Raw genomic sequence first — 16,361 nt, 5'->3', positions numbered from 1 at the left:
CACCCACCCTGCTGGCAGTGAGCCGGCTTGAGTGCACTAATGTCCTTGACGTGCCCAGCCCGGCACGCGGCTCTGCTGCTGGCTGCTCGCCGCTCCCCGCCCAGCCCAGGGCCAGGTGTCCTGCCTTGGGCCGCCAGCACCCCCGCCCGCCCCACCTCCCAGCTACAGTCCCCACCAAGGACACAGCCTCGGTGCTGTGGAGCTGTGGCCCGAGCCCTGCTGGGGTCCTAGGGAGGGGGCTGGGGGGGAGATGCAGGCTCCTGACCCTCCCCACATCCCACAGTCCCTGCTGACACAGAAGTGGTGGGGGGAGATGGACAGCACCACGCCCATCTGGGCCCTGGTTCTCGCCTTCTTCTGCCCCCCACTCATCTACACCAACCTCATCGTCTTCAGGTCAGTCCCCGGGGCTCAGGTCGGCATGAGGGGGGCCCTCAGTTCTGGCTGCTCACTTCTGCACACCTCTCCCGCTGGCTCTGACCAGCGCCTTCCTCGCTAGGGATGCCGGCTCTCTGCCTCTCCCGGAGGGACTGTGCCGGGAGGTGAGGCTTGGCATGCCCTCGGGGGTGTCTCTAAGGTCACGGCTCTGGGAGAGGCCTCTGGGGTGACTGTGCAGGGCCGCCTGTCTCTCTCTCGGCCTGTGTCTGGGTGAAGGCCCTTCGGTCTTTCTGGAGATTCCTCTCACTTCCCTCTCCCGACTCTCACGCCGTGCACCCTCCCTTCCAGGAAGTCAGAGGAGGAGTCCTCGCAGAGGGACCTGGACCTGGACCTGGACCTGGACACTAATGGGGCGGGGCCGGGCCGGTGAGTGAGCCCCCGGGGTGTGGGAGGCGGGGCCCCGGGCAGCGCAGCATGTGTGTCACTTCCGTGTCCCCTGAGGGACTGGCCGCAAGGCCAGAGGCGAGCACTGGGCTGCAGGAGGCGATGGCCCCAGAGAGCCGCTGAAGCTACCCAGGAAGTTCCCAGAATGCCAGGTGTCAAAGCTTGGCTCAGGATTCGGTTTGGCCACCAAGGAGCTCTTCCCGGGAAAGCGCTCGTGCGCTCCCACCCCTGCAGGGTGGAACCGGTGGGGGCCGATTCATTGAGGGGTCTCTTACCCACCTGCTCTCCGACCCCAGGGCCCTTCTGCCAGTGACTGTGTCAGTACTCACCGAGGTGGAACAGGAAACAGAGCGCGTAGCACACGTTGCATAGTGAGGGTGCCCAGGGAGCTGGGTTCAAATCCTGACTTTGAGCGCCGTGAGATGATGGTAAATAGGAGGGCTTAGCTTAGGCTGGGCGGAGCGGCAGTAACAAAGCCTTTAGAAGTCTCGGCAGCTGGCTGGGTAGGCTCCGGACCACACCACTGGTTCTCACTGGGACATTCAGTAGAAATCAGATTTTGAATTTTGTTCTTTTCTCTGGCCCAGCGACACGAGCCCAGTCCCCTGGGCGGGGCAGTGGGCGCAGCTCCTAGTCAGCCCCGTGGTCGTGGGGGGAAGCTCCTGGCGCGCTTGTCTGCTCTGTTGGGGAGGGTGGTGTAGTGCGCGCACTTCCGGTACCCTCAGCTCACGTCTCACTGCCAGGCCGTTTGTGGCGTGGCCATAGCTCTGCTCCGTGTGGCCTCCACCTTGGGATGAGCGAGTGTCCCCAACCCAGCCAGGGCGTCGCTGGTCTCCGGGCAGAGGGAGGAGACAGCGAACCAGGCCCGGACTCAGACGCTCCGCGTGGAGGCGACACGGGTCCCTTTAGCCCGTGTTCCCCAGCAGAAGCAAATCAGCCGGCAGCTCCTTAGAGCCTGGCTCTCCCGGTCCGGAACAATCCGCCCCCGTGGCTGACTGAACGGCTGGAGGGGTTCGCTGCAAAAATGGGCAGGAAAGGCACATCTGGGTTCTGGCCCAGTGGAGAAGATGCCACGTGGGGCACCACGTCCCAGATGAGAGGGTCTGGGTTCGAGACCCGGTCCCGCTCGCTGGTCCGGCTTCCTGTGCATGCGCACCTGGGAGGCAGCAGGTGACCTCAAGTACTTGGGTGCCTGCCACCCACAGGGGAGACCTGGACTGTTGAGCTCTGGCTGTTGTGGGCATCTGGGGGGTGAACCAGCAGATAGGCGCAAGCTCTCAATCTCTCTCTCTCTCCCCCTCTCCCTCTCCCTTTCAAAGAAAATAAATAAAACCTAGAAGGCGTGGCCAGGGTCTGAGGGCCACTCCTGGGGACTTCTGCTGTCCTCACATGTCCGTGTGGCGGTGCGTGCACGCCCGCGTGTGTATAGATAGCGCTTTGGGTCCACAGCCACGGGGAAGCAGGGCCAGCTTTGCAACCTCCGTCTCTACTCCAGCCCCATCCACAGGCCCGGCGGGGCCTCACTCCCCAGTGCCCCCAGGAGAGGTGGTTTCTGGAGCTGTCAGACACGCTCAGAGCGCAGCGCCGGTAGGACCAGCTGCGCGCCTCGTGAGACAGGCCGGACTGGAACGAGTGGGCAGAGCCGGTTTTCTGAGACGGTGCACAGAGAATACAGCTGTTCACCAAGGCAGAGAGGAGAGCGGCCGGCTGCCGAGGCAGCGCCGTGACGGCGTGCTGGCCGGGGGCTCCCGCCCTCACCGCCGTGGCCATGGCGGGGACGAGCTGCAGGCCACTCGCACTGGTTGGTCGGCCGTGGCATGCGACAGTCACTCCTGTCATTCTCTGACACCCTATACGGCAGGTCCTGTGGTCTCCCCATTTACAGATGGGATCACTGAGGCACCAGGCTCTCATCTAAGGCGGCGGTGAGCCTGGTGTGGGGCAGAGTTGGGATCTGAACGCAGATCTTGTTCCCGAGTCTGTGCCCTTAGCCATAGCGTGCCCTGCCCGGCCAGCTGTGCGGGAAGCAGGGCAGAACCCTGCAGCCGCTGCTGGGGAGGCCTGGGCAGGGCTCAGGACCCGTGTGGCCCCGGTGTGGGGGTCACGGGAGCCGGTGTGGGGGACAGTCCACGTGCACTCCACCCTGCTGGAGGGTGAAGAGGGACACACCCGGACTGTCTCCCCGGCCCGATGCGCTCACGTCTCCTTCCTTTAGGGTCGCCTGTTCTTGCTGCGTCTTGTCTTGTCTTGTCTTGTCGCCTGTTCATTCACTGGTTCACTCCCCCAAGGCCAGCACCAGCCCGGGCCGGGCCAGGCGGAAGCCCGGAGCCTGGAGCTCCACTTGGGTCTCCCACAGGGGTGAGACGGAAGAGCTTGAGCCAGGGGCTGGCGTTGTGGTGCAGCGGGTTAGACACCAGCTTCACGTGTGGGCGCTGGTTCAAGTCCTGGCTCTGCCACTGCTGATCTCGTTCCCTGCTGTGGCCTGGGAAAGCAGTAGAAGATGGCCCAAGTGCTTGGCCCCTGCCACCCACGTGGGAGGCCTGGAAGGAGCTCCTGGCTCCTGGCTCCAGCCCGGCCCAGCCCCAGCCATTGTGATCATTTGGGGAATGAACCAGTGGGTGGAAGATATTTCTCTCTCTCCGTCACTCTGCTTTTCAGGTAAATAAATATTTCCCCCCCAAAGATTGATTTATTTATTTGAAAGCCAGAGTGACGGAGAGGCAGAGAGAGAGGTCTTCCATCTGCTGGTTCACTCCCCAGATGGCCGCAATGGCCAGAGCTGAGCCGATCCGAAGCCAGGAGCCAGGAGCTTCCTCCGGGTCTCCCACGTGGGTGCAGGGCCCAAGCACCTGGGCCATCCTCCACTGCTCTCCCAGGCTGCAGCAGGGAGCTGGGTTGGAAGTGGAGTGGCCAGGATTCGAACTGGCACCCACGTGGGATGCCGGTTGCAGGTGGCAGCTTTACCTGGTACATCACAGCACTGACCCCAATAAAATAATTTAAAAAAAAAGAAGGAGAACTTGAGCCATTGAGCCATCCTCCGCTGCTTGGCAGGTGCGTCAGGAGAGCTGCAGGGAGCGGTGGGACCCAGCCTCAGGCCTGGGGTGTGGGCGTGGAAGCAGCGGCTTAACCTGCTGCACCACACGCTGGCCCTGGGGCCACAGGTTGTGAGGGCAAAAGAAGATGGACTTGGGGTCAGAGGTCAGCCCGGGGTCAGAGGTCAAAAGGAAGTCCCCATGAAGGTGGTAGATTTCGGTGGTCTGAGGGTGGGCACGGAGGAGGAGAGTCTAGAAGGCGGCGGTGGGTCAGGCTTAATTTCCGGTGGGGTGGGGTCAGAGTTCAGAGGTCAGGCTGAAGCTGCTCTCCCCCCTACCCCGCAGGCCTGTGGAACCCCCTGAGAAGACGCCGCTGGGGGTGACGCCCCCGGATCGCTGCCGGGAGACCCCGTGGCGCCGGGGCATGCGCCGCTGGTCGCACTTCTGGGGGGCGCCGGTGACCGCCTTCCTGGGCAACGTGGTCAGCTACCTGCTGTTCCTGCTGCTGTTCGCCCACGTGCTGCTCGTGGACTTCCGGCCGGTGCCAGGCCTGCCCGAGCTGCTGCTCTACTTCTGGGCCTTCACGCTGCTGTGCGAGGAGCTGCGCCAGGGCCTGGGCGCCGGCGGGGGCAGCCTGGCCAGCGGCGGCCTGGGGCCCGGCCAGGCTCCGCTGCGCCAGCGGCTGCACCTCTACCTCACCGACGCCTGGAACCAGTGCGACCTGCTGGCCCTCAGCTGCTTCCTCCTGGGCGTGGGCTGCAGGTGAGTGCTGGGGCCGGGGCCTGGACGCCCTCCGAGCCGGCGGGGGATTCTGGGAATTCTCCCCGTCTCACTTCCAGGGGGCGGCACAGCCCCTGGTGTTCAGATCCTGCCGTCAGCACTCTGCTTTGAGCCCATGGGTTGTTTTTTTAAAGATTTATTTGAAAAGGAGAGAGAGAGTGAGCGAGCGAGCGAGAGAGGTCTTCCGTCCGCTGCTTCACTCCCCAGATGGCCACTGCTGGGCCACGCCGGAGCCAGGGGCTTCATCTGCGTCCCCCACGTGGGTGCAGGGGCCTGGGCACTTGGGCCGTCCTCTGCTGCTTTCCCAGGCCATTCCTAGGGAGCTGGATCGGATGTGGAGCAGCTGGGACTCGAACCAGCGTCTCCTATGGGAGTGACCATCCCTGCTGCGCCACAGCACCAGGTTCCCCCCCCCCCCAGCTCCTGAGCGAAGTCGAGGTGCTGTGACGTCACAGCCGACGTCACAGCCGACATCAGCTGTTCTGGCTCTAACCTGCGCTGCTACGGTTCCTTCCTTTTTTTTTTTTTTTTAAATTAATTAATTTATTTTTTGACAGGCAGAGTGAACAGTGAGAGAGAGAGAGACAGAGACAGAGAGAAAGGTCTTCCTTTTGCCGTTGGTTCACCCTCCAATGGCCGCTGCGGCCGGCGCATTGCGCTGATCCGAAGGCAGGAGCCAGGTGCTTCTCCTGGTCTCCCATGGGGTGCAGGGCCCAAGGACTTGGGCCATTCTCCACTGCACTCCCTGGCCACAGCAGAGAGCTGGCCTGGAAGAGGGGCAACCGGGATAGAATCCGGCGCCCCGACCGGGACTAGAACCCGGTGTGCCAGCGCCGCAAGGCGGAGGATTAGCCTAGTGAGCCGCGGCACCAGCCTCCTTCCTTTCTTTCTTTTTCCTCTTGAGCCTCAGCTGTCAGACCAGCCCTTGTTTCAAGAACTGGCAAATGCCCCGTGGTCACGCTCACGGCCTGGTGACTGCTCGCCAGGGCCGCCCACCACGGCTCTGCTCAGGAGGCCCGAGGCTCGCTTTATGCTGGGCCGCGCAGGCCACCAGGGTAAGCGTGGGAACAGCGATGCACCTGCTGGTGCCTCGCCGCATTCGTGTGCTACGTGGACGTCTTGGCCGACCCCCTGACCCTGTCCAGGCCGAGGAGGGAGGCGGGTCTGCCCCCCCCCGGAGCTAACGATGAGTCAGGTTCACTTTGCCAGTTCCGGATCGCGCAGGTTCTTCCCGTGTGTTTTATTATTCCAAAGCAATAAAAGTTTGTTGTCGCAGATGTAAAAGTCTGTGGGCCAAAGGGTACAGACGTTCTTGACTGGACGGACGCCCTGGCCTCGCCCGAGCGCCGGCTAGCAGGGCGAGAGCGCCCCCTTGAGGTCACGCCGGGCCGCTCCCGACAGTGTCGGTCTTCCTCCATGTGTGGGTAAGGGGGCCCCCGCCTGCTTGGACTTATGCGGCTCTTTCGTTTTGTGTCATCTGAGACGTATTCTCGTATTCTAGAGTAACGCAAAGGCAGTACAGAGAATTCCTGTTCGGCCCGCACTCGGCTCCCGGTGTTAACCCCTGGCCGGGACCCCCAGGTCGCATCAGTTGTCTGGCGCGGGTGTCCATCCCGGCCGCGTTTCGGCTCCTGACCCCGCTGACCTGGGACGTTGCTCCGCCTCTTTGCCCCTGGGTCCCTGACCGCGTGGAGTGGCCCCGGCCGGTCAGTCCTCGGAGCGTCCTCTTGATGGGTCCGTCCCAGGTCACTCACAGCCGCAGCCAGGCCGTGCGCACCGGGCGGGGACGTGAGCCAGGACGTTGGTCTCTGTTTCCAAGCGGCCAGACCCGTGCATCGTCTCCCTGCCGCGACCCTGCCCCTCGTTCCCGGGGCCGTCAGCGTGCGGCACCTCCCGTCACAGCACCTGGGGAAACTGAGCTCGCCCTAGGGTTCCGGCGTTCCGTGGTGCACCCAGGCTTGTAGGCCGGCCGAGGTCCCAGCACGGGGACGCAGCGCAGGAGGGAACCCCCGCTCTGCCCCAGCCTCGCCGACGCCTGCTGCCCCGAGCCCCGGGAGTGTGTGCCGGGCTCCGTGGGTGCTTGTCTGTATTGCGCAGCTTACAGGGGCTCTGCGCGTCTGCCTCTCGGGTGTGCCGGACCGCGTGCCGGCAGACCCCCACTTTGTTCTCTGGGTGTGCACCTGTGTGTGTCTGTGTGCATCTGTGTGTGTGCATCTCTGTGTGTATGTGTGCATCTCTGTGTGTGTGCGTCTGTGATTTGTGTGTGTATGCATCTCTGTGTGTGTCTGTTGTGTGTGTGCATCTGTGTGTATGTGTGTCTGTGTGTGCATCTCTGTGTGTGCGTCTGTGTGTGCGTCTGTGATCTGTGTGTGTGCATCTGTGATCTGTGTCTGTGTGTGCATCTCTGTGTGTGTGTCTGTGATCTGTGTGCATCTCTGTGTGTGTGATCTATGTGTGTGCATCTCTGTGTGTGTCTGTTGTGTGTGTACATCTATGTGTGTGCATCTGTGTATATGTGTGTGCATCTCTGTGTGTGCATCTCTGTGTGTGTCTGTGTGTCTGTTGTGTGTGTGTGTCTGCGTCTCTGTGATCTGTGTCTGTGCATCTCTGTGTGTGTGTGTCTGTGTGTACCTCTCTGTGTGTGTCTGTGTGTACATCTCTGTGTGTGTGTGTCTGTGTGTACATCTCTGTGTGTGTCTGTGTGTACATCTCTGTGTGTGTGTCTGCGTCTCTGTGATCTGTGTCTGTGCATCTCTCTGTGTGTGTGCGTCTGTGATCTGTGTGTGTGTGCATCTCTGTGTCTGTGTGTCTGTTGTGTGTCTGTGTGTACATCTCTGTGTGTGTCTGTGTGTACATCTCTGTGTGTGTCTGTGTGTACATCTCTCTGTGTGTGTGCGTCTGTGATCTGTGTGTGTGCATCTCTGTGTCTGTGTGTCTGTTGTGTGTCTGTGTGTACATCTCTGTGTGTGTGTGTCTGTGTGTACATCTCTGTGTGTGTCTGTGTGTACATCTCTGTGTGTGTGTGTCTGCGTCTCTGTGATCTGTGTCTGTGCATCTCTCTGTGTGTGCCTGCATGTATAGAAGTGTATCTACGGCCGGCACCGCGGCTCACTAATCCTCCGCCTTGCGGCGCCGGCACACCAGGTTCTAGTCCCGGTCGGGGCACCGATCCTGTCCCGGTTGCCCCTCTTCCAGGCCAGCTCTCTGCTGTGGCCAGGGAGTGCAGTGGAGGATGGCCCAAGTGCTTGGGCCCTGCACCCCATGGGAGACCAGGAGAAGCACCTGGCTCCTGCCATCGGTTCAGCGCGGTGCACCAGACGCAGCGCGCCAGCCACGGCGGCCATTGGAGGGTGAACCAACGGCAAAGGAAGACCTTTCTCTCTGTCTCTCTCTCACTGTCCACTCTGCCTGTCAAAAAAAAAAAAAAAAAAAAAAAAAGAAGTATATCTACTTGGAAGGCAGAGAGACTGGGGGAGACGGGACTGCTCGTCCACGCGCTGGCTCGCTCTCCAGATGACCACACGGCCAGCACTGGCCCAGGCTGAGGCCGGGAGCCCGGGGCCCCATCCCGGCCTGCGGCCTGGGCGGCCCTCGGTGGCTGCCTCCCAGGCGTGGTAGCAGGGAGCCGGGTCGGAAGCCGAGCAGCCGGGACTCAGCCTGCTGCCCCCGCCCCGGACTTTCTCCTTGCCGGGGCTTCGCAGCCTTTGACGTCATCGGAGCAGGCGCTGCGTCACTGGCGCCCCCGGGGACCCCGCAGTGACCCCGTCGTCTCCGCTCACGCAGGCTGACCTCGAGCCTGTACGACCTGGGCCGCACGGTCCTCTGCCTGGACTTCATGGTCTTCACGCTGCGGCTGCTGCACATCTTCACCGTCAACAAGCAGCTGGGGCCCAAGATCGTCATCGTGAGCAAGATGGTGAGGCCCGCGCGGGCGGGGGCGGGGCCGGAGGGAAGGGGCGGGGCTTGGAGAAGGCAGGGCCTGGCTCCGGAAGGCGGGGGCAGGGCTGGAGAAAAGGGGTGGGGCCTGGGGGCGGGGCCGGGCTTGGGGAGGGCGGGGCCTGGCTCCAGGAGCAGGGGCGGGGGATTGGGAGGGGGCTGGAGGAAGCAGGTGGCGCTTGGGGAGGGCAGGCTCTGGCTCCAGGAGCAGGGGGGCGGGGCCTTGCTCTGGAGGTGGGGGCGGGGCTGGAGTGAGCGGGCGTGGTTTGGGGAGGGCAGGGCGGGGCTGAGGATGGAAGGGGCGGGGCCTGGGAGGGCGGGCTGGCCCTGGCAGCAGGGGCGGGGCCTGGGAGGGCAGGGGCGGGGCCGGAGGATGGAAGGGGCGGGGCCTGGGAGGGCCGGGCCGGGCTCAGCGGCTCCTCCCTCTCCCGCAGATGAAGGACGTGTTCTTCTTCCTCTTCTTCCTCTGTGTGTGGCTCGTGGCCTACGGGGTGGCTACGGAGGGGCTCCTGAGGCCCCCGGGCAGTGACCTCCCGAGCGTCCTGCGCCGCGTCTTCTACCGGCCCTACCTGCAGATCTTCGGGCAGATCCCGCAGGAGGACATGGACGGTGGGAGGCCCGGCCCGCGGAGCGAGCCCCCGCCCCGCCCCCGCCCGAGCCCCCAGCCACCCCGCCCCCGCCCGCTGCCCGAGCCCCCAGCCACCCCGCCCCGCTCCCCGCCAGAGCCCTCGGCCCCCCTACCCCGCTGACCAAGCCCCCGGCCCCGCCCCCGCCCCGCCCGCTGCCCGCGCCCGCGCCCACCCCACCCCCCGCCCACGGACCGATCCCCCTCCCCCCCCCGCCCTCCCCCTCCCCCGCCCCGCCCCGCCTCACTCCGCTGTCCCCGCAGTGTCCTACATGGAGCCGGCCAACTGCTCGGCCGAGCGGGGGCTCTGGGCGCGGCCGCCCCGCCCGCAGGCCGGCTCCTGCGTCTCCGCCTACGCCAACGGGCTGGTGGTGGTGCTGCTCGTGGTCTTCCTGCTGGTGGCCAACATCCTGCTGCTCAACCTGCTCATCGCCATGTTCAGGTGAGGCCGGCCGGCACCGGCGGGCTGTCTACACCTGCGGAGGGCGTCGGCCACCCCGGGCTCCGCGGGCCCCGGCGCTGTTCCCGGGGCGCCCACCCGCCCCGGCCTCGGGACCCCGGCGACCCCGGCCTCGGCGCTGTTCCCGGGGCGTCCTCCGGCCCTGCAGTGCGCGCCCACCCGCCCCGGCCTCGGCGACCCGGCCGGCGCCTGGCTTTAAATAACATTGTCTCTCGACTCTGCCAGCTGGAACGTTCTGGAAGCTGAAAAGTGAACGAGCAGCAGCGAAGCCCCCCGCCCCGTGCGGCCCCCAATTCCCGGGGCTCCGCCCTCCCCGTGCACCCGAATTCAAATCCACCCCCCTTAAAATGATTTATTTGAGAGGCAGAGTTACAGAGAGGGAGACAGAGAGAGGGAGACAGAGAGCTCTTCCATCGTTGGTTCACTCCCCAGGTGGCTACAATGGCCAGCACTGGGCCGATCCAAAGCCAGGAGCCAGGTGATCTTCCGGGTCTCCCACGCAGGTGCAGGGGCCCAAGGACCTGGGCCATCTTCTCCTGCTTTCCCAGGCCAAGCAGAGAGCTGGATGGGAAGTGGAGCAGCCGGGACTAGAACCGGCGCCCACATGGAAAAGCCGCACTGGACAATGCAGCTAACACGCTGAGGGAAGTTTGTAGGCCTGTCCGTGCGGATGCCCGAGCGCCGCCTCCCACCGGTCCACGCCCCACACTGCACAGCCGGGCGGGGCCCCGCAGCCAGGCCTGGAGCCTAGGGGGCCTGAGACCTCCAGCCCGCCGTCAGCCCGGGGCGTCTGTGTGTCTAGGAATCCGCCCGCTCATCAGTTCCTTACCCGCAGCCGCTGCAGTGGGCTTTTCTCCTAATTCCTGCAAGGCTGGGGGAATGGCTCCACTTCAGTCTGACCTCTGACCCCACCCTCTGACCTCTGACCCTTCTAAATAGTGACCTCCTGCAACCTGACTTTATTGATCCAGCTGCCTGGGGCTTCCTGACCCCGACCTCGGGTGACCCTTGACCTCTGGCCTCCACAGCCATACCTTCGGCAAAGTGCAAGGCAACAGCGACCTCTACTGGAAGGCGCAGCGCTACAGCCTCATCCGGGAATTCCATTCCCGGCCCGCCCTGGCCCCGCCCCTCATCATCATCTCCCACGTGCGCCTCCTGCTCAGGCGGTTACGCAAGCACCGCCGCGTGCCCTCGACGCCCTCTGCGTTCGCCGAACATTTCCGTGAGCGCCGCGACGTCGGGGGCGGGGCCTAGGCGGCGAGGGGCGGGGCGTGCCCCGGAAACGCCCAGTCTGGGAGTCTGGGTTCCACGCTAGGGGCGTGGCCAGGGGCGGGCCCTGACGCCTCGGCCCCGCCCTCCAGGGATCTACCTCTCCAAGGAAGCCGAGCGGAGGCTGCTGACGTGGGAGTCGGTGCACAAGGAGAACTTCCTGCTGGCTCGTGCGCGGGACAAGCGCGACAGCGACACGGAGCGCCTGAAGCGCACGTCACAGAAGTGAGGGCGGGGCTTGCTGAGGTGGAGGCGGAGTCTGGGGCGGGGCTTCTGGCCGGGGCGGGTCCCAGCACCAAGGCACAGGGCGGGGCTTGCTGAGATGGGGGCGGAGTCTGGGGCGGGGCTTCCAGCCGGGGCGGGTCCCGGCACCGAGGGAAGGCACGGGGCGGGGCTTGCTGAGGTGGAGGCGGAGTCCGGGCGGGGCTTCCGGCCGGGGGCGGGTCCAGGAACCGAGAGCGGACACGGGGCGGGGCCTGCTGAGGTGGAGGCGGAGTCCGGGGCGGGGCTTCCGGCCGGGGGCGGGTCCAGGAACCGAGAGCGGACATGGGGCGGGGCCTGCTGAGGTGGAGGCGGAGCTCGGGGCGGGGCTTCCCGGTGGGCGGGGCCCCTGACCCGCTCCGCGCGCAGGGTGGACACGGCGTTGAAGAAGCTGGGTCAGCTGCGCGAGTACGAGAAGCGCCTGAAGGGGCTGGAGCGGGAGGTGAGGACTCGGGGCCTGGCCGGGGCCTGGCCGGGGCGGGCGGCGGGGCGGGCGCAGTGGAGACCCCGCCTCCTGCCCTGCCGCCCTCCGCCCCCAGGTTCGGTACTGCAGCCGCACGCTGGGCTGGGTGGCCGAGGCCCTGGGCCGCTCCGCGCTGCTGCCTCCCGGGGGGCCGCCGCCCCCGTCCCCGCCGGCTCCCGCAGGTCAGTGTGGCAGGGGCGCCCCTCGGCTCCGCGGGCTGCCCGCCGCCGGCCCTCACCGTGCGTCTCCCCCCCCAGACTGAGCCTCGCCCGTGGACCGTCCGCGCCCAGCGTGAGACCGACTGCACTTCGGCCCCCCGCGGGCCCCCCCCCCCCCCCCCGGCCCGGGCCCGGCTCCTCCCGGAACGGCTGCACGGGGGGATCAGGCTCGGAGCCCCGGCCACTGCCCCGACTCCGCCCCCGTGGGGTGGGCTGGGGGGCCTCTGAGGGCTCAGGGACCACCGATGTCACGCACAGCTCCCCCCCGGGGGAAATAAAGCCGTCTGAGACGAGAGGTGTCCGAACGCGACCCCTGCTGCGCCGGTGCCGGCACTGGGCGATGGCGGGGAGGGGGCCGGGGGCCGCCCAGACCCCGCCCGCTCGTCCGCAGGGCTCTGGGGGGCAGGACCCCGAGTGCCCCGACGCCTGCCGCTGGAGAAACCCGGCGATGACCGCAGGGCTGGGTGGGCGCTGCGCGCACCTGCTGTGGTGTTAGGGGGCGGGTGACGTGGGTAAGCGCTGTGTGTCCTTAAAAAGTCCAATTAGCGGAAAATCACAGGCCACGCGGGCCCGGGGTGGAGGCGAGCACGCGGTGTACCGCAGGTTAACTAACCGCCCCCCCACGCTAACCTGTAAAGACGGGGCCGGGGACCACAGTTACACTGTGACAAAGCACCAACGCCCAGCTCGTCCGGGGGTCACAGCCCGGACATCGTCCCCAGCCGGAGGCTCGGAGCGCGGGGCCAGAGACGGCGACGTGGGCGGCCTTGGCCTGGTCACCCCCGGCCTGGCCATCCCCGGCCTGTCCGCCCCCGGCCTGTCCGCCCCAGCCTGTCCGCCCGCCCCCGGCCCGTCCGCCCCCGACCCGTCCGCCCCCGGCCCGTCCGCCCCCGACCCGTCCGCCCCCGGCCTGTCCGCCCCCGGCCCGTCCGCCCCCGACCTGTCCGCCTGCGGCCTGTCCGTCCACCCCCGGCCTGGCCACCCCCGACCTGTCCGCCCGCCCCCGGCCTGTCCGCCCCCGACCCGTCCGCCCCCGGCCTGCCCATCCCCGGCCTGTCCGCCCCCGGCCTGTCTGCCCGCCCCCGGCCCGCCCATCCCCAGCCTGTCCGCCCGCCCCCGGCCTGTCCGCCCGCCCCCGGCCTGGCCGCCCCCGGCCCGCCCGCCCCCGGCCTGGCCACCCCCGACCTGTCCGCCCGCGGGTCCGCCCGCCCCCCGCCTGCCCGCCCGCCTCCGGCCTGCCCATCCCCGGCCTGTCCGCCCCAGCCTGTCTGCCCGCCCCCGGCCTGTCCATCCCCAGCCTGGCCGCCCGCCCCCGGCCTGTCCGCCCCCGGCCCGCCCGCCCCCGACCTGTCCGCCCGCGGCCTGTCTGCCCGCCCCCGGCCTGTCCATCCCCGGCCTGTCCGCCCGCCCCCGGCCTGGCCGCCCCCGGCCTGTCTGCCCGCCCCCGGCCTGGCCGCCCTTGATGACCGCGCCCGGCAGCCTGGGCAGCCCGGAGCCCCCGCGGCGCGCTGCTCTGTGCTCAGCAGACGCCGGCTCTGCGAGGGGCGCCCGCTCCCCGCGCCCCCGCTGCCCGCTGCCCGCTCCCCGCTCCGGGCCCCAGGCGCGGTGAGGGCCGCCAGGAGGAGGCAGGCAGAGGCCCGCGGAGCCCCCATGCACTTCCGGGTCACGAGGCCCGCTCCCGCGCCCACGCCTGTGTTTGTTCCCAGCCCTTCCGCAGCTCCCCCAGCCCCGGAGTGGGGGCGTGCGGGTGGCAGGGACCCCGCCGCTTCCCACGGCCTGCGCGGCCAGGGCGCCGGGGCCGGGGTCCGCCTCAGGCCCCCGCGTGCGGGATGATGGAGCCGGGACCCCCGGGTCGGTGGAGCTTTGGGCTCCTCTTTCCCGTTCTCCCGGGTGTGGACCCAGGCGTGAATCAGGTCCCGCAGGCCACGGCGACGCTGGGGAGGGAACGCGGCCTCCGGCGCCCACGCCGAGGGCCCCACCTCGCTCCCCGGGCCCCACACTGGCTCCTCGCGGTCCACGCCCGGCTCCTCGCTGCGGGTCCGGCCGGCGGTCCTGGGCGTGGGCGCGCGCTCGGGCGGCTGGCCACCTGATCGTGGCCAGGTGAGGGCACCTGGGCCGCGGATGGAGCCAAGGCCCAAGGCCCCCTGTGCCGCCCGCAGGGTCGTCTGGGCTGCAGCTTAGAGACATTCCGTGGCCCAGAAAAAGACCAGCGGTCGGCACACAGGGATCCGTGAAGAGCCAGCGTGCTCGCGCGTGCAATTCTCTAAGGCTGTGGGCCAGCGACAGACCCGAGGCAGGATTTGAGCGGGAACCCCTGTACCAGCTGTCTTTTAGTCGGGCCTGCGTTGTGGGTTAAGTATCCCATATGAGCACTGGTTCGAGTCCCGGCTGCTCCACTTCCGATCCAGGTCTCTGCTGTGGCCTGGGAAAGCAGGAGAGGATGGCCCAGGTCCTTGGGCCCCTGCACCTGCGTGGGAGACCCAGATGAAGCTCCTGGCTTCAGCCTGACCAGCCCCAGCCATTTGGGGGCGAACCAGCAGATGGAGGATCTCTCTCCCTCTCCCTCTTTCTGCCTTTCAATTTTTTTCTTTTTTTAAAGAATCCTGTGGTCAGGTTCTCCTTGAATAAGCGGCCTTCCGCAGATCCCGTGGGAGTCCCGGCACCTGTGCCGCTGCGCAGTGCGTGGCAGAGGCTCTGCCTCCGCCCGGGACCCCGTGTCACCTGGTGACTTCCACAACACAGCCGCGGTAAAATCCAACCCGGACCGGCCCCGCTGGGGAGGAGGAGGGGATGGAGAATTCTCCCTGGGGCCCAGCAGGCGTTCCCTCCTCGGAGGCCGAGCGGAGGCCGGTCGGGAGGACTGACCCAAGCTGGCCCAGTGGTGCCCGAGGTGTCGCTCGGCCTTCTCCAGGGGGAGAGGAGGAAGCATCGTGGTGGTCAGGGCCATGACTGCGGGGTGGGGGGCGTCTCTACAACAGACGAGTGGATTCAGCAGCGAGGCCCTCGCTACCTGGACAGAGCATCGAGCGGACGGGAAAGAGCCCACGGCCCACCTGCCAGGTGCCCCAGCCTCGGACCGGATCCGCAGCTGCGCGCAAAAGCGCCGAGGACCGGGGGCTGAGCCCGAGGCGGGAGGCGCTTGTTGGGGAGCACGCGGTCGGACTCTGGGTGCTGGTCCCGAAGGGAGCGTGGGGGTTGGTTTTCTTCCTTGCCTTCGCTGTCTCCCCAGCTAGCGTTTCCTCCACCCCTGCACGTCCTCCGTGGCTGGCGGCGGGCGGGAGGCAGACCACGGTCCCTGGTCCTAAGTGACTGTTAGGTGGGACCCTTGCAGCCGGTGCGATGTACCGGCCATCACTCTCCGGGGTACCGATGTCTGTGTACGCCCCACGCGCACCGGGGAGTCTCCCGTTCAGAGACCGGCGTGCGCCGCTGGTCTGCAGATCTCGGAACCGGGAAGAAACCAGGGCGATGCCTCAACGGCAGCGCCGCAGCGCCACCTGCCGGACGCAGCCGGCTGCTACACCCCCTCTGAGAAGCGGCTGCGGCTGGGGGCCGCGGGTTGTGGCCGCCTGCCGGGCCAGCATCCGTGCGGCCGCTCCACCTCCGACCCAGCTCCTTGCTGCTGCGCCTGGGAAAGCAGTGGAGGATGGCCCAAGTGCTCGGGCCCTGCACCCACGTGGGAGACCCGGAAGAAACTCCTGGCTTCAGCCATTTGGGGAGTGACCCACAGCAGTTGTTAGCTGAATCTAGGGGCCGCGCTGTGGCATAGGAGGCTAGGCCTCCGCCTGTGGCGCCAGCATCCCATACGGGCGCCGGTTCTTGTCGGCACCGGTTCTTGTCCCGGCTGCTGCTTACGGCCTGGAAAGTAGAACGAAGATCCCTCTCTATCCCTCTGTCTGTAACTCTACCTCTTAGGAAGAAAAGGGGGGGGGGGGGAAGACCTGGATTCCCGGGGCTGTTCGTCCTCTTCTCTGAGACCCCCGCGGTGTCTGCCTTCGGAGAGGAGGCCTGGTGAAGGAGCCCGGCCCGGCCTGCCTGTCGCTCTGCCGGACCACGGCAGCGCCAGGAGGGGGTCTCGGGGCTGGAGGCTCAGCTACGTTGCCTGCGTGGGGTGCAGTCCCACACAGCTGCCTGCACCGTGCACTCTGGGAGACAGCAGGCGATGGCGCGGGTGGGTGGGTCCCTGTCCCCCGCCCCCCGCCCCCCACAGATCTCAGCTGAGCGCCCAGCTCCTGGCACTGTGGGCATTTGGGGCGTGAACCAGCAGATGGGAGCACTCTGTCTCTGAGAAAATTTTAAAAAACGAGGAGGGGCCTGGGAGCTTCTCCGAGCCAGCCCTGCTCTCACTCGGGGCACACGGGGGTCTCAGGCGGCCTCTCCCACACCTGGAGACACCGTGGTGGCTGAGGTGGCCTGCCCTGGGGGAAAGAGACCTAGGGGTGAGGGGAGGAGGCAGAGGGGCCAGCCCTCCACCTGCTGGCCCCCGGGC

At 67.1% G+C, this 16,361-nt stretch overlaps 1 protein-coding gene across 2 annotated transcripts in view; it reads left to right on the top strand.

The window, feature by feature from the left end:
• The window catches only part of TRPM4 (transient receptor potential cation channel subfamily M member 4), a 28,181-nt gene extending 16,196 nt beyond the window's left edge, over nucleotides 1-11,985 (top strand). The window contains exons 15-25 of one of the 2 annotated variants that reach the window (XM_062177168.1): nucleotides 284-396; nucleotides 727-804; nucleotides 4,203-4,619; nucleotides 8,421-8,553; nucleotides 9,008-9,182; nucleotides 9,463-9,640; nucleotides 10,687-10,883; nucleotides 11,023-11,155; nucleotides 11,561-11,633; nucleotides 11,731-11,836; nucleotides 11,912-11,985. In XM_062177168.1, the coding sequence (XP_062033152.1) occupies nucleotides 284-396; nucleotides 727-804; nucleotides 4,203-4,619; nucleotides 8,421-8,553; nucleotides 9,008-9,182; nucleotides 9,463-9,640; nucleotides 10,687-10,883; nucleotides 11,023-11,155; nucleotides 11,561-11,633; nucleotides 11,731-11,836; nucleotides 11,912-11,916 (1,608 nt within the window). In that variant the 3' untranslated portion in view covers nucleotides 11,917-11,985. Of the gene's footprint in view, nucleotides 1-283; nucleotides 397-726; nucleotides 805-4,202; nucleotides 4,620-8,420; nucleotides 8,554-9,007; nucleotides 9,183-9,462; nucleotides 9,641-10,629; nucleotides 10,884-11,022; nucleotides 11,156-11,560; nucleotides 11,634-11,730; nucleotides 11,837-11,911 lie in introns of those variants that run through there. The other variant, XM_062177169.1, reaches the window with a different exon arrangement.
• Nucleotides 11,986-16,361: the final 4,376 nt, after the last annotated feature.

The sequence above is a fragment of the Lepus europaeus genome, chromosome 19, assembly GCF_033115175.1.
Source record: "Lepus europaeus isolate LE1 chromosome 19, mLepTim1.pri, whole genome shotgun sequence".
NCBI classification, from domain to species: domain Eukaryota; kingdom Metazoa; phylum Chordata; class Mammalia; order Lagomorpha; family Leporidae; genus Lepus; species Lepus europaeus.
Note: the sequence above shows the minus strand (reverse complement) of the source record. Positions and strands in the feature narration are given on the sequence as shown.